Here is a 17,964-nt window from a genome sequence, read left to right on the forward strand (position 1 = left end):
ACATTACAATACCTTAACTTCATTCTGTCAACACTACTAACAAAGCTAAAGATGGAGCGTGGGATCAACCTCCTTTCAAGATGCAACCGAGTATACCGTCTTCATATTGAGATACATTTGCTCTGACATACCACAGCTTCAAAACAAAAGCTTAAAGACACCTCAAACATGAACTCATTTGATTTCAGTATAACTTTATCAAGAGATGTCGCCATTTATTGCCAACAGGAGGATTTTAAAAACAGTAGATGTACAAATGTCTCCATATTCCTGCAATAAATTAGTTTACACTTGCAACTAGAGATGATAACACATACTTGAATTGGTCAATTAAAGCATTTGAAGTAAGAAAAAGTAATATTTTTAGGGGGTTGATACAGTAAATTGCTCTTTAATCTTCAGGGAATGCTGCTATTTCAGATATATGAGGCCCAATATCCAACATTTCCCTGGTCAGTGCTAATAGGCACCAAGACATTTTGAATATGAACACACAGTAAATGTGACACTTCAACTAAAAACTGGGTAAGACATGTTAGATAGAAATAGTAGTTTAACTATTCTATTTTTAGTCAATATAAACCATTATTATTTCCTTCAATCGCTACAAAGGAACAGTCTGTCTCCTCCAAGCATTTTCAAATGTAGTTAGTTATTCACTTTGCTGCATCATAGAGACGTATTTTTAGAATAATCTGTTAAGAGCAGAACATGACATTTCTTTCTATCTTTGAAATAAGAAAAATACATTTCTCAACGATTAATTCACATGCTTAAGGCAAATCCATTGATTAAACGGCTATAATTACAGTCTTATGTAACACCCACACAGGAAGTACGATCTCCCGAGGGATAGAAACGACTGCAGAGTTACAGTAAAAGGGATTTGACTATTTTTGTAGCTTGTTTCTTTCCATTATAAATTAGTCAATCAATTGTGCGCTGATTTTGCTCAAAATGTGTGTGTGTGTGAATATGTCTGAGCAGCTGCTGAGAGACAGTGCTTGTTTTTTAACACATGAATATGTTGACCATTTAGCGTCAATTGGCTAAACTTTCTATTAATTACTTTTACTGTAAGACACATATAAAAGTTCCCAAACTGAAAACAGAATCATACTTCTTTAATAATTAAAATATGTTAATATTTTAAATTAGGTCACATCACTATAACAGTATTGTCAGTTATATTATCTCTACAGTGCAATACACACTCCCCACCACTAGATGTCCCCATCAGCCTGCTCTACACACACAAAGCAATCTAGGGCAGGTACTCGGAAAATGGCCTTGCAAATTGATGCTTTATATAACAATCAATGCATTAAGCACCTTAGAGGATGGGCTGCAAATTCAATTTTATTGGACACAATGGCTGATATTTCATTTGGAGGCAGTAATGAAGGAGCTGCCATAGGCAAACGACTTAGTTTGCCGATGACTCAACAGGATACAGCCATACTTAAAATGTTTGAGACTCTAAGGGGCGCCAGATGTCTGAAGCAGTGTCCCAAACTGCCTGGGCATCCAACATCTTGGCTGAAGTACTGTAAGTACAAGGAGGAAATAGTATATTTTGGGGAAAGGCAACAACAGGATGATGTTGATTGTCAATACCTGAACTGTAGCAAAATAACAGTCTCCATTTTGATTTTGGCTCCCCATCTGCAGCTGTGGGATTTCACTGTTAGACATATTGACTATAGTGTTACATCCTGCTCTGATGAGAGATGAAACAACAGAAACAGTACTCAATCTGTCACTCACTGGTCATGTGCAGACATTACAAGGGAGGGACTAGGTTGGCATTACTTTTTCTTGGGGATATTTGTGTAATTCTGGAAAATGTGAGTCAGAGAGGAGGAGGCAATGGCAGAAAGTCTGATACAAAGATAGATAGATATATGGATAGATGGATGAGTACATGCTTGCGGGAGTGGGAATGCAATATTTTGACGACACGCCTTTTTTTAAAACAACTTTACGTTTTGTTTATATCCTTTTCTTGTTCTTGCATTTTATTTTTTACCTTTTTTCATGTTTACAAATTGAACGTAGGGCACTCAAACCCTGACACATTTAGTAAAAAATGATTTTACAGGGAAAACAAATTAGATAGCCTGACTCAGATTGAAAACTATTTTGAGATACAGCAAAGTGAAGTAGAGCCAGACCGAGCGGAGTGTAAACTCTAATGGAGACCAGCTGTATCCTGCAGACTGGGCCAACTGGGATCAACGGAGATCCTGCACAGAGCCTGATCCCAACCATGTTACTCATCGTGTCCGATCATCTACACACGCACACTTCCTGCTTTAAATCAATCCGAGCGCCGCTGCTGGGATAGCTTTGGCTCTGTGTGTGGAGACATCCACATATCATTATGTTACCCTCCACAGCCGCAGAGAGGAGGCTCAGGGATTGGATGCCGCCCTCACCCTGCCAGAAAGCCGTGGTCTCTGCGACCATCTTGGTTTTCCAAAAATACGGGTTGCCAGGGCGACGTGGAGCCGCAGGCAGAGCAGGGAGGGCTGAATGACACAGTGGGTTTCCACTTCTGTGAGCTGATTACTGCTGGATTTTTCCATCTGCCTGCCTGCAGTGCTCTTACAGTAGAATAATTGATCCTTAAAAACTTTTTTTTCATGGTTGAGCTGAATCAGTTGGGAAGCGTCTACCAAACAAACTCTGTAAAAGAAACGACTGTACATTCAAATCTGTAAAAAGACTTTGAATAAACACCTTTCTTCACCAACTAAACGTTATTATTGTGATGATAGTTTCCAGTGATAAATTAAAGAGTTATCAGAGAGTTATCAAATCCATTAATCCCAGCAAAAAGGCAACAATCCCAACATTTCTCTCTCACCCCCTTCCCTGAACTCCTTTGTTTACTTCCTTAACATAATAGGCGCTTTCACACCCAAGGCCGGATTAACCATATGGGCAACACGGACAAGTGCCCAGGGGCCCTTGAGCAAAGAGGGCCCTCAGTGACAAGATGACCATTTATTTTTATTTTTTTATTTTTTCGGGCACAACCTCACTCATCATACATTGTTTTAAATGACACTCACTCTTCGCCATAAATAATACAGCTTTTCTATAGGGTCAAATTAATATATTTTCTAAACCGTCTCTGTACTGTAGGTCTCACTATGTATGCGCTCAACTTTATTACTACGCGGCGGTGGTATATAGCCGAATCACAGCCCCACCCTCACTCATGTCACATTTTGTCACGTGAGCAGAAAAAATTGATGGTGCCGGTAGCCAAATGCCCAGCGGGGCTGCGAAAAGAAAGAAAAAGAAGAGAGAGTGGCGGCTGCATTAAAAAATGTGCCAACAATAAACAGCTTTTTCAAAAAAGCAAAAAGTGACGAAATAGGCCAGCAACAATCACAAGGAACAGTGGCGGCGGTCACGGAGGATGTTGTTGAGCTAGCGAGCAATGTTAGCCTTGAACCTAGCATGCTAACGCAGCGGGTAGAAGAGGAGGAAAAAGATGAAGACGAGCCTGACGAGGACGTCACAGAGCAGGGTGAAGGTTCGAGTTCATCGAAATTTCCCTGTGTCTCTCAGGACCCTGCACAATGGGGATTAATTGCTGGAAATGTCCGGGAGGAGACTTTGATGAAAGGGGTTTCATACTTTCATAATCGGGCAACGAAGTATCCAGCATCTCGGAGGGAGACCGATGCTAGCGGCCGGACACGCTCACTGACCAACGATATGGTGACCAGACAGCTTCACAATGGAGAAATCGTTCAACGCGATTGGATTATTTATTCTACATCTATCGGAGCAATTTATTGTTTTGCCTGCAAACTTTTGTCCACTCACAGCCACAGCAATGCATTTGATCTCGGCTTTAGTGATTGGAAGCATCCCGAGAGGATAACGGAACATGAGACGAGTCGTGAGCACATAAAATGCGTACTTTCACTTACGCATCGCACTAAACTCATGGGCACTGTGGGTGCTTCTTTAGGGATGCAGGTCGACACAGAAAGTCAGTACTGGAAGGATGTATTGAGACGTGTAGTTGCGGTGATTACATTCTTGAGTGAGAGGGCTTCCTTTCCGGGGAAATGACAAACTTTTAGGATCCGCACATAACGGGAACTACCTGGGAATCCTGGAGCTGCTCGCGCAGTTTGATCAATTTTTAAAGGATAATTTGCAGAAGTTTGGCCAGAAGGGACGTGGTAGGACTTCATACTTGTCATCAACTATCTGTGAGGAGTTTATTGGTTTGATGGGTGACAGAACAAAGGAAGCAATAGCAACAGAACTACAGCGACTCAGCGAGCAAGGTATTTCTTTGTCATCGTAGATTCTACACCTGACATGTCTCACGTCGACCAATTCACTTTTTTTTCCAATTTGCGAGTGAGAAAAGAAAAGTTATTGAGAGATTTATTGGATTTGAACCCATTCACAGTCACACTGGGTCAAGTCTGGCCGACTGTGTGATGAAGATGGTCATTGATATGGGGCTGGATCTCTCAAACTGCCGTGGCCAGGCTTATGACAACGCATCCAACATGTCGCATTCCACCGATGGAATAAAGTGTTCACTGAAAACGTCACACTGACGCTAAAATCTCTCTCCTGTACAAGATGGAGCTGCAGAGGAGACTCCACAAGAGCTCTTTGTGAGAATTACACTGCAATAAGAGGGGCTTTACAAATGTTGGCGGCTGATGACGAAGAGTGTCATGAACTAAGTACAGATCGCGTTCACACCGGAATAAGTCCCTGGGGAAGGATTAGGCAAATTAAGCCGCTGACGTCACTTCTTCTTCTTCTGGTTTACTGACAGGCCGCAAACAACTTCACGGCGTATACTGCCACCCGAAGTCCCCGGCCGGAAGTCCCCGGAGTTGGGGACTGGCTTCAGTAGAAGCTGCTGACTCCCAGCAGCTTCTACTGAAGCCTTCCGAGTAAATCGCCAGAACGCCGACACCTCCTCATCTCCACCGCTCCCATGTTTTATTTTGTGTTGCCATAAGTTATTCTCTCTCCGTTTGTGCGCTGGGCTAATGCTAATAATGCTAATGCGAGGATAATAAAATGGCGGCTTCACAAAACATTTTGGGAGTTTTACGGGGCGTGGTTTGCAATCCGCCCAGCCAATCAGAAATAGGAACCTTTTTCTCCCACGAAAGTCCCTGCTCTCTAGCAGGTACGGAAAATGGGGTAAAAAGGTTCTCATTAACTCATTTTAGTTCCGGATTTTTTTGGTGTGAACACAACATTTCGGAACTATATCGGAACTAAAGTGGGAAAAGTACTGCGGTGTGAACGTGCCTAATGACATCACTATGTTAAACCCGCGCTTCTATTGGCTAGTGCTCCAACACATTGAACGTGTTAGGCTCACAACAGAGCCGGGGGGCTAACCAATCAGAGCAGACTGAGGCACAGAATACAAATATGAACCTGAAAATGTGCGTAATATGTCCTCTCTAACTAAACTCAATGATATACTGAAATATGTTTCCAAATGAGACATTATATAATGTCCTTTTGATTAAAGTTATTTATTAAATCTAGAATTGTGCATAAAACAAAGTATATTTGAGATAAAGGTACATAATGTGAGCATACCTATGTTCTATCAGTTACATCTGATATATCAGCAGATGTGGAAAAGCATTAAAAGGATTACAGATACTTCATACAGTTCCTGTAATACTGCTTGACATTGCACTAAGTGCATTCAGAAGTGAATCACTGCCCTCTTATACTTGAGGCTTACATGATTAATTTGCAACATTTTAAAGCAGTCGAGCTGAGAATATGCTAATTCTCTTCTACTTTACAGCTCCTTATAAAAACAAATATACTGTGGAGGCCACTGCTGAAATGATGCAGCATGTGTAATTGTTCGGGAGGTCAATATGTTTCTGCTTCCAAGTAAAAGCTTTCTGCATTTATTATACTTGACGTATGAAGTAAATCTATTCTCACTTCATTCAGGATTCATTACAGCACACTGAAAAAAGTTCATCCAGGGTTCAGATTTCATTCATTATTAAAACATACGATTTTCGATCAACTTGAACCTATACCGGAAACTATTCCATACAACACAAGGCCTTTTAAGTCTTTGTGATTATCGTGACTTCTAAATTGGCAGTTATACTTATTTTTTGTCTGAAATTCTATCTTAATTAAAATAAAGCATCAAGTCAGTTACATGATCATTTACATGCACACATATTTATATAACACAATACGGGAACAGGAAAACCCAAAAAGCACAATAGGGCCTCTTTAAATCACTGCTAGAAGTTTTTATTACTTTTATTACCCCTTCTCAACATGTCAGAACCTCATTTATCACCCTAAAGCCAATTGTATAGCCATGTATATGCCTTTCTTTCATATTTTGAGTGACTTGGGCATCAGACCAATCATGTGGGAATGCCTACAGTTATCACATGTTCTTCATTCTTATTTCCAGCTTATTGCAGGAACGAAAGCAAATATATACACAAAGGTGAAATGAAATGAACACTGGAACTCTGTGGGGAAGAAAACTTATTTTCTCCAAAGTTTCGTCTTCTTAGTATAAAATACTCCCTTGTTTTGAAAGGTCGCAAATAAAAAGTGTGTTCTTTCCTTCCTCATGCAAAGTGACGCTTGTGGTCAGCTTGAATTCTCATCACATGAAAAGTGCTACAGGAAAATAAAAGACTCCAACAACTTAAAAGTTTACTTTTTATAGCTAGAAACATTTTCCAACAGCAATTGAACATTTACAATTGTTGGAGAAAAGCTCAAAGTAGCAGCAAAAAGAGCAAAACATTACCTCCAGTCCCGTGTTACGTGTCAGTTTTGGCGGCTCATCGTTGACTGCTATGACAGTCACTGATATGGTGACAGGGAGGCTCCGGCGGTCGATCTCATAAGCCGAGGCAGAGAGTGTAAAACTGTCCTCTGTGCTCTCAGTGCTGTCATGCATGTAGTAGATGTGTCCAAGTTTTATCTGAAGAAGACAGAAGAAGAAAAGGATCCAACTGTCACTCAATTGTCAGAACTTAATTGTTGGAAAGGCATAAAAAAGACAGCGGGCGTGAGCCTAAAAGGTGGAATACAATTTTAACAGTGTGACAATATCCAAAGAACACTTTTAACAAACCCCAAACCATCCTCTCCTGGTAAACCATTACAAACTGAAAAGAAAGTCAGAAGAAACTCCAATTTGCTTTGTTCCTCTGTCAAATTCTTAATTTGTTTGCATATTTCAATGCACAATCCTCTCAGATATTTCTCCTTGTTCTGATACTTGAAATTTCAAATTTCACTCATGATGATAGTCAGTTTTGTAATCATTTCGGAGACTTCTCTGCCTGTGAAAACATAATGAATAATCTCTCTTTTGTGGCTCTGGGGGATCTAATTATCTCAGCTTTGGCTTGGAGACAAATTTATAATAGAAAGCCAGCGTTACAAAGGGGAGTTTGAAACTTGAGGGATTTCTCTAGACCGAGAGTATCTGACAAAAAGATCCTGTTGATTGCAATATGGGAAAGAAAGGATCTAGGATCTAAGGGGTTTACACCTATTGGGAATAAAAGTCAGAACATCTCTTCCTCTGCTGCTTACATTTTTACCATTATTTTATGAATCTGTCTTTTGTGAGCCCACCAACTTTATGGGAACAGTTCATCTCAAGAGTATGCCTTTATATCACTTTCTATCCGTCATCTCCATATGCAGGACTTCTTTTATATTGTACTTATAAGTAGTGATGTTACGTATTGCGCCGAGGTTTGAGATAGAGCACACTGTTGAGATGTCCAATCTGCCTGTTTTACACACTTTGACCAACAGGGGGATTGTGTTCAAATGAAGCCCATGATGAAGCCTCATGAGATGAACCCTTTTGCGAACCAATTGGCTGGAAAGCTTCAAAGCTTCATCTCGCCATCACTACTTATAAGCAAAAGTTAGTCCACTTGAATAGTGCTATATATATATATATATATATATTATAAGACAAGATCAAGAAAGTATTATTTTTATATATATATATATAATACTTGCTTGATCTTGTCTTTGAGGGCATTTTAATAAACAGTGAATGACTAGAAACATTAGAAAACAACTTCACGGCGTATACTGCCACCCGAAGTCCCCGGCCGGAAGTCCCCGGAGTTGAGGACTGTCTTCAGTAGAAGCTGCTGGGACTCCCAGCAGCTTCTACTGAAGCCTTCCGAGTAAATCGCCAGAACGCCGACACCTCCTCATCTCCACCGCTCCCATGTTTTCTTTTGTGTTGCCATAAGTTAGTCTCTCTTCGTTTGTGCGCTGGGCTAATGCTAATAATGCTAATGCGAGGATAATAAAATGGCGGCTTCACAAAACTTTTTTGGAGTTTTACGGGGCGTGGTTTGCAATCCGCCCAGCCAATCAGATATAGGAACCTTTTTCTCCCACGAAAGTCCCTGCTCTCTAGACGGGACGGAAAAGGGGGTAAAAAGATTCTCATGAACTAATTTGAGTTCCGGCTCTTTTTGGTGTGAACGCAACATATCGGAACTAAAGTGGGAAAAGTACTGCGGTGTGAACGCGCCTAAAGTCCCTGCTCTCTAGAAGGGAGTGAAAAGGGGGTGAAAATGTTCTCATGAACTAAGTTCTAGTTCCGGATGTTTTTGGTGTGAACGCACATTTTCGGAACTATATCGGAACTATACTGGGAAAAGTACTCCGTACACTGTGAAAGCGCCTAATTGATCTAGAATAACGGCATAGTATTACCCAATGTTTATAACGTGTTATTGAACTTTTAATGTGCTGGATTTATTTTTGAGTGGAGTGAGGCTACCTTTTTCATCCTGCTCCAAGCCTTTTTTCAAAGCTAAGCTAACTGTCTTTAATCTGGTATTTAACAGATTGATCACACATTGTGAAACAATTCCTTTAAGGGTCTATGTTTCTAGTAAACAAGAAAACACAATTACGCTTTTCCTAACAGACCTATATTTCTTTACGGTATCCAATATATCTTTTGTTGACCTTAACAGATAATAGATGTTTTCAAAGCTTTTGAGATAGAGGCTATGATCAGGTCTTAAAGTCTGGCAGCAGCACAAGAACAAGGAGAATCTCTCTTATGGGACGAAACCTTGAGGGAAACCAGATGCACAAAGGAATCAGTCATTCAATCTGAAGTGGGCTAGATAGAGAACAGCACCTGCGGCTAGGCCAAGCCAACTCTGTTCATTTTCTGCATACAGAACAGGACTTTCAGCAGCCAGCATCTTATATTCTTGTTTCTCAGTCCTAAGGTATCTGGATGACATAATCACACCTGATACTACCTCAAGACTCAGGATCCTTGTGTGCAAAGAGGACAGTTGGAACTTTGTCTTGACAAAAGCCAGTAAGCTGCTGTGATGGGAGGACCTGCTTCAGAGAGCAGGAAGTGCCAAATGGATCCCATATGACTGGCATCCTTCTGGAATAACAACCCCCATCAGCAGTACTGATCGGGGAAAGCCAGCGAGACAATCAGTCTGCTTGCTGGGACAATAAACAGTGGGTGGTTGTTGGACACGTGGCATTAAGATTGCAGAGAAAGATTCATGCCTGTGCCAATGTTTATTTTATTTTGAGTTTTGATTGATGTATACCGTCAAGTTCTGTGTGTCTACTGTATTTTGGAAAATTAGTTATGTAAACTCAAGAAGACTTTGTTCTGAAAACATTTTGTACTGTAAAAAAAGATGCCTGTGTGGACTTTAATAGGTTTCCACAGATGGAGGACGTAATTGAGACCCGATGGAGAGCTGAACCTGATTAGAGTAAAGGTGTATTGGAGGAAAGTGTTTCAGATGTCCTATTTCTATTTTCCCTCAGGTTGGATCCCACTCAACAATGCCTAACTGAAAGTGCTTGGAACTTTCTTGTTCAAAGATGGAATAAATCGTAGTTGGCTCTGTGGTTAGGAAAATTGTCTGACAGAATCTCTGCTTACAGTACAGTATGTGACACATCCTGGCCACATGGCACATAGCTTACTGTACAGTAACTTTACATTCTTGTGGTTAGTGTTCATGTCGATTTTCTGATGTAGACACTCACGAACACTCTCAGTTTTTCTCACTGCACACCCACAATGTTAATGTACGCTTACATAACCTCAGTGAACTACCCCAATTGGTGAGTTTATCGCACAATTACTACACACACCAGTTAATCCAGTGTCCTGTCCCAAGGTCACGAGAGACTTGAAAAAAAGCTTGAAACAACATAGAACATACAGTAGGAAAAAAAAAAACCTATACTACAGAAAAGTGAAGACAGAAGATTGATTTTGAAGCAATTACGGTCTGGTTTGAACCTAGTGCCGGCTGTGGCTAGAGCATTTATTCTCCAATGTGGTACTCATTTGGGAGGAATGAATGTTTCCTTTGTATGTTTATAAGGAAAACAGTAAAACAGTACCCACATAAAAAAGTTACAAAAATGTATTGTCTTTGGGACATGTCTATAGTGGCAGTTAAGGATATGTTAAATTATATGCTTCCTTGCCACCTACGTTATCGTTACGCTTAAGACCCATTTGAGATTTACATTGGGATCTTTGAAATAAAGTATGAGTGAGTCGGACGGTAGGAAAGCGCGGGACTTGTGGCCACTCATACATTATTATAGGGATATACCGGGCCAGTTTATTTTGGCTTCAGGCAGTCCAAAGGCATCATCAGTTTTTCCACAATCCTGCAGCAAAGTAGAGCAGAGTAGAGGCATACTGGGGCTACATGTAGGAGCAATATGATATGTCTCTAACTATCTCCAGTAAGCTATGTGGTCCATTCAGAATGCACAAGGAGTTTTTCACCAGTAACTACGCATACATTTTTCATATTTTCCCATAGCTGGGGACCCTGAATCACACAGAAAGAGACCAGGTAACTGTGACGTAGCAGCTCCCGTGTTCTCCCTCTCTCCTCTCTGTCTGGTAAAAAAACAACACATCCAACAAAGCACTGAGAAGTAACCAGGTAAAGTTTCATGGGGAAGTCGTACTGTGTAATCCTCCTAAACAGCCAAATGATCTAGTCTTGAGAGATGTTATACTCCCTGGAGTCATTTAGAGAGTATTTAATATGAATTATTGGTTGTTTGTAGGTGTTCTCTGAAGTTTTTGGCCCAAGACATACTAAAATATAAGGTTCCCTAAAATTCAGGCACAAGAGAAAATGTCCATGTTTTAGTGGGGTTAGACCATAGACATGTGCTTATATGGTCAAACCAACCATTCTGTAAATAAAAAGCCATTAAAAGTGTTATGATGCAAGCTTAATAAAAAGGGCAAAAACAAATGTCAGACATTTGAGTGGAAAAAAATCAGGCAAGGGGAACCAAATGGAAAAACACAATAAAAAAATGTAAGATGATCCATCAGCATGTACTCCCATTTATGTTACAGTAGTTTGTGGTGAGGCTGCTTCGTCAAAAATGCCTGGCTAATATGCAGATAACATGTAATTATAGAGGTTAATACATGTAAGTATACACAGAAAACAAATATCTAAAATATAATGCAAATAGAGAAGAGGAGATAGATCATTGACAAAGGCCACAATGACACTGCTCATGATCAATTAAGCTAGTATAATGAAATAAGATGGTCATCAATCTCAATCAATGATAAAGAAGTATATACAGTATAACTTGAATGAGGATCAAGATATTTAGAGATCTTTGGTCAGATTTTGTTGGAATATTTATCTGGATTTCATCATATCATAACGTACCTCTTCCCATGTAAAGTAAACAAGTTCGTCTCCATCCAGGTAACGGATGTCCCCGTGCTTTGGTGCCTCTTCAACAACAAAGTCGATGTTTGCTGAGCTGTAGAAGGGATGTGAGATGTTAACAATCTCTGCATTGATCGCCCGGCTGAGGCCTTCCTTCACTGTGAAGTTGAAGGTCTGGATGGGGATGATCCGTGGCACGATGTTTACAGAGACGTGCAGGTCCTCCACTGTAGTGAAACCATTACTGACATCAACTGTGAAGGCGTCACTGCCCTGAAAGAGATGGATGTTCAAGTAAGTTATTGATCTGCTAAAAATAAACCTTGTACCTTTGACTCATCAGAGGCTGAGGTTGTCTTTTGTCTGATTGTACTCTCAGTGTGAATATTAAAGGGAACAAGCTGCCACAGCTGATTTACTACCACAGAATAAATTAAATGACATCAAACCTGGATGGATGCAGACACATAAAGAATGCGTCCCTGATTAATGTCCTCTTGAGTGAAGGAGTGAATGTAGTCGAGGACAGGCGAGTCTGGGCTGTCCGAGTTGTTGGTCAGCTTCACCACATGTCCGAGACGAGGAGACTCTTTAATGGTGAACAGCATTTCTGTAGGAAGTATATCAGCTTGATCCACCTAAAAAGCAAAGACACAAAAAGTTAATTTATTTTTAACGTCTTATATGTCAATGTGCTCATCTAAGTGTGTGTTGTAGTGGATCCATTCAGCTTTCTGACAAATTGAATATACCCAAATATGCTAATACACAATAAAGTAGTTTGACTTTTTACCCTTGGTAATGATAGACACTTTTGTCTCAATGCATGAAAATACTCAGAGAGGGCAAAAATAAGTGAATGTTGTGCAACTATTCCAGTGACAGATGGTAAAACATATCAAATAAACTCATAAAACTTTTAAATTCTGTTTTCCTTAGAAATTGGCAGCAGTGTTTCAATGTTGAAATTATATTAGAGACATTTGGCTTTGAGGACAGGAGCAGTATTGTAAGTAAATGTCAGTGCACTACACTTATTCGTTTTATTTTCACTACAGGAATAGGGCACTGTCAACTCTGTTGCACATCATATCTAATGTTACAAGTAGCACATGATGTCTGATTGGAACACTGTGATAGCATGGTGAACAAAAAGTCATTTGGTAACATTTAAAGTCATGCTGCAGATTTATAGTCATCCCACTGAGAGGATTTAATAAACTCTCTGGAGCTTGAAGGAGTGTTGAGAGCAATTGTGCAGTACTTGCATTTGAGCATAAGTCAAAAGATCAAACTACTTTTTAATTTCATAGAAAGCAAACACATTGGAAAAGCCCAGTGTTTTAAAGCTTTGTTCAAAACAACATGTGTATTATGTGTTTGGGTTTGACTCTAGACAATACTGCAGATCTCAAATGTTTACGATAAAAGAACATTTTACTTTCAGAAAAGTCCCTCCTTATTTTAAGTCAAAATACATTTACTGAGAATGTGTCATGAATTGACGAACATTTTAACCTCATTAATACATTCAAGATGAAGTGCAGGCAGGCTCATCCTATAAATTAAAGTGGGCTTCAGGAAGCTCCTCAGGGGATACTTAGTGCTCTGTTTTCCACACTTAATAGACTGCAATTTAGTGCATCAACTAGATTAAAAGCAGCAACTGCACAGTCATATTTAGCCCTGCTTTCATGTGGTGGTAATGTAGATTAAAGACAGGGTTACAAAACAGGGCAGTATGCTTGAAATTAGTCATGTGAAAGTTCTGTCTCACAAAGAGAAAAATATACTTGAATAAAACAAGATGTGTCAGATAATTCCAGCCAAGTTGTGTGAAATGCTGTCTAGATTAATAAAAACAAATGTGTGTTGTAGAATAAATGTCTAAATATGTGAACTGTAGCTCTCAATCACATATGAACATCTTCTAGTTAGCAAAAACGAATGAGTTTTGCTCAATTTAGGTCATGTAAGGGGTCAGTAAACATTACCTTGAGATTGTTCTCGTTGATTACGGTGTGCTCTCCCTCATAGGAAATGATGACCTCATTGTTCACCAACTCAGGCTCAGAGAAGTAACCTTGCTTGAATATTCTTATCCTAAATGTGCCATCCTCAGAATGTCCTCTTGCTTGGACGGTGAAGCCGAAGGAGTCCTTGGACCTCAGACTCTCGTAATTATGCTCATATGAAATTACTCCTTTTTTCAGGTCCTCCTGGGTGAACTCTGAAGACTCAATCCCACTCACAATAATCTTGCCGTTGCTGGGTGGCGTTGTGATCTGGAACTTGATCTCACTGCCATCTCTGACGTCCATGTTGGAGTCAGCGCTCAACAGTGTGGTGTTAAGGGTCTTGGTGCTTCCATGGTCGATGACAATGATTGTGTTGTTTACAACTCGCAGGTAGGGCTCACCTGCCTGGATTTCAAGCAGCGCAGTGGTCTTGTGAAAGCCATCTGACACCTGCAGCGGGAAGCGTTCCCGGTCTGCTCCGTGGTGAATGAAGAGGATCTTCTTATCTCTCAGGTCGGCTTGTGTGAAACGGAAAAGGGGCTGCGAGGGATTAGATGTTGAGACAATGTTTCCTGAGAGGATTCCCTCACGGGCGTAGACAATTTGGGTGTCATTGAAACCTGAGTCGTCGTCCTTGAACTGGATGACATCTGTTGTTAGCAGGCGCTGACCGTGGCGGACGATATTGAAGAATTTGTCCACAACCCTCACAGGAGCATGCTCGTTCTTGGATTGGATGGTTATCCTGAAAACATCGTTTATTGTTTCTTGATTGTCTTGACTTTCTGCTGAAAAACGGAACTCATCACTGCTTGTCTTAGAGCCATCGTGCTTGTAAATAAGCCTGTCAAATTGGAGGTCCTCATTACTGAATACTCTTATTGCCCCCTCAAATCTAGGCTGCCCGGGAGGGGAGTCCCTTATCAATCTTCCGTACTTTGGACCCTGTGTGACTCGGTACACAATGTCTGTAGAACCTGGAGAGTACATCCAAAGGAATTTGTTGTTCAGAGTATGCTCACCACCCTGCAACACAAACAGCCTTTCATTGGTCAAAACTGGAGCAACTGGAGCATCGGCGTTGGCAAGGATGGTAATTGGGAAGGTGTACAGAGGGGAATACTGATCATTCGCAATGACTCTGAACTGGAACTGGTCTAAACTATCCACAGCTCTTTGCACACGTACCCTGTAGCTAACTGTATTTTCTAAAATGTCCTTCTGTGTGAAGATGTCACCCTCAACCAACTCTGTGTCTGACAGCTTCAGACTGCCAAGTGTTGGAAGCTTGACAAGGATGTATTTGACAGTTTCTGGATCTACGTTTTCCCCTATCACTTCGGCTTGAAGCTCTGTGGATCCAATTGTTTGCTCTTCACCAGCCTCCATTTCCAGCGGGACCATAGTGGAAACTTTTACTTGAGCAGGGATGATATTGACTAAGAAGGTGTTGTTCCAGAGGGAGAACTTCCCCAAGTGGACATCAAACTGAATTTGTTCGCTCACAGTTTCTTCCTGGTTTCTCGAGTCTGTGCTAATGTATCTCAGCTGATTTTGATCTAGGTCTGACTGATGGAAAGTTGTAACCTGCCTGTATATTCCATCGCTTGTCATTATCTGAAGTTCTCCAAATATCAGAGGCTTAGTGATGTTATACATGACATCTCCATTACGCGGATGAGCTATGACAGCAAGATTTTGAACACCCATGGATGTGTTTGTTCCTTGAACCAAGTGGAGGCCAGTGTTGATGACAATAGTCATATGTGGCTGTGTCACAGAAAACTTAAAAGTAGTTGAATGGCTTTCTGATTGTCCATCAGACACCTCCAGGGTAATTTCACCAGCACTACCCCCTCTGTGAACAAAATAGATATTTCCATCTTTCAATTCTCTGCAGGTGAACTCTGAGATGCTTCTTCCTGACTGTTGACCGTTTTCTAAGTAACCAACTTCCATTGAAGGCTCTGAGGATACAGTTACTACTAATTCATCACAGCGGCTGTCAGAATCTGTGATTTTAATAAGGCTTGGACTCAAACGAGTTCTTCCGTTTGCTGTAAGGGTGATTTCTCCTCCACCAAGTTGTGGTATGTCATTAACGGGAAGAATTTCAACTGGAAGGACATACTCCTGAGAAGTCTTCAAACATTCAGGGAGGAAGTCATTACTTTGAACAACAACCTGCAGCTGGATTTGATCTGTATGCCGTTCATTTCCATCATGCATATACTTGATCTTCTTATCGACAATATCGAGAAGAGTGAACCTTTGTGTGCGTCTTGTGTTTGTGTTCATATCAACCAAGCCATACAGGGGATCACTCTGGAGAGTAAATATGATCTGAGACTCTCTCAGTCCTGCAGCACTGAGGTCAAATGTGGGGAGTAGGTTGTTGATATCAATTAAAGCGTCTCCACCTTCAGGCACGAGTAGTGTAGTGACATCAAGAAGTTGTGTTACATTTCTGTATATCTCTGGTGTGTCATCTGTTGGATAGCAATGCTGATCAAGGATGTCTTTATCAGCATATTTGATTTGAACAGGGGGAGAAGTTGTAGTTAAGTCTATTTCATAGTAACTTGAGTAGTCATAGTCCTCTCCTTCACATTTAACATGAATATCTTTGGTGATCAAAGCATCCTGCAGGCTTCTATCCTTCTGATTAACTTTGATTTCTCCCAAACAACCAATGAAGGATTCGGCTGTCATTTCTTCCTCTACTTGACTTAAGGACCCGCTCTCACGAAACACATCCTTCATTCTCCCCTGGATGCCTCCCAAATACAAGTTTCCAACCAAGTCCAATTGTTGTGATGAATCAAGAGGGAGGGAGGAAGACTGGCTATCTACATTGATGACAAATGAATCCGGACTGACTTCAACCTTAACTCTATGCCACTGATCATCATCCAGCTGCACCTGGGTATTCTCCAGGATCTCCAAGCCATTTCCGACGTCCAGCATACCTTTGAGAAAGCCTTTCACAACACCAACAGCTACAAAGTCAGACTCTCTGCCAGGGTGGAAAAGAAGTAGAGCATCCTCGATGGTTGTCTTCATTAGGAATTCGAGGGCCCTCGGGGCACCACTAGCCCCGCTCCAGGTGGGGAAAGACACAAAGGAATCAGGAGTGCTGAAACTAATTGCCTCCCCATCAACAGCCTCAAACTCAGTGCTGCAGGAGTCCTTCGTGTGATGGCAGTCTTTATACACTGCGCTGAGGATATCAAACTGGTGGGACTCAAATTTGACCTCAGTCATGCAGCCACGGAAAGGGGGAATGGCATTGCTGAGGTAGTGAGTATCCAAGTCTCCTGTTCCTCCAAGCCAAATGCCCATGTCAATATTTAGCAGTTCTTCATCATCCTCCACAGGAACGTACGTCGAGAAGAGCTCATCAATGGTCATGGTGAGTTTGCCGTCTTGCAGTGTGAGGGAGACTTTGTGCTCCAGAAGGTTGTTCAGCTGAACTCCTTGGGATGAAGAAAGTGTCACCTCGTCATTCCCCATGTTCATCCGAGCCTTAGGGAAAACAAACACATTTAATAGTTGTATTCTACATTTAAATAACTAAATATGTGCAGCCTTTGTACATGCACATCGTGTTATTAATGCTTGTGGTTTTGGTTGGTAAAGTTAATATTCAACCAATGGGCAGCACATCCGTGGGATTTATTTCTAATGTTTGAAGCAAATGTTTTCCGCAAAATGAACAAATAGTACAAGTTACAACATCAATTTACTGTGATGTGTGTCCTCACAACAGAGATCTGCATTTTTAATAAATCAATTATGAATGCCAAGAAGTAAGACATTTCATATGTAATGTTTTAGTGATTGTATAGCAAATTAATGATTAGGTTGTTATCAAAAGGAATAATAACATTTCTTCCATTTGTATATGCCGAGCATTTTCACTGTTATATTTTATGCTTATCCATTATGCCTTTGGCAACTTCTGCTTTTGAAATGATTTTGAAAAAACTCTATTACCAATTAAGGTGTTATTTTACGGTCAAATACACAGCTAAAGTATTCACTTATCATATTTTTGACGCATATCATTTGATAATTACGTTTGGTTCGATCATTATTGGTGGTAACAAGAACCTTCTTACCTTGACGTCAACTTCAACAACGTTGAATACAAATGTTTGTATTTT

At 40.7% G+C, this 17,964-nt stretch overlaps 1 protein-coding gene across 2 annotated transcripts in view; it reads right to left on the reverse strand.

Moving 5' to 3' along the window:
- Positions 1 to 17,964, reverse strand: part of cspg4 (chondroitin sulfate proteoglycan 4) — a 73,414-nt gene that overhangs the window by 16,704 nt on the left and 38,746 nt on the right. For both annotated transcript variants that reach the window (XM_034236164.1, XM_034236166.1), the window contains 4 exons: positions 13,775 to 17,323; positions 12,230 to 12,418; positions 11,778 to 12,053; positions 6,821 to 6,997 (listed from right to left, as the gene is read on the reverse strand). In XM_034236164.1, coding sequence (XP_034092055.1) covers positions 6,821 to 6,997; positions 11,778 to 12,053; positions 12,230 to 12,418; positions 13,775 to 17,323 — 4,191 coding nt within the window. The remainder of the gene's footprint in view (positions 1 to 6,820; positions 6,998 to 11,777; positions 12,054 to 12,229; positions 12,419 to 13,774; positions 17,324 to 17,964) is intronic.

Source organism: Gymnodraco acuticeps, unplaced genomic scaffold (genome assembly GCF_902827175.1).
Source record: "Gymnodraco acuticeps unplaced genomic scaffold, fGymAcu1.1, whole genome shotgun sequence".
NCBI lineage: Eukaryota > Metazoa > Chordata > Actinopteri > Perciformes > Bathydraconidae > Gymnodraco > Gymnodraco acuticeps.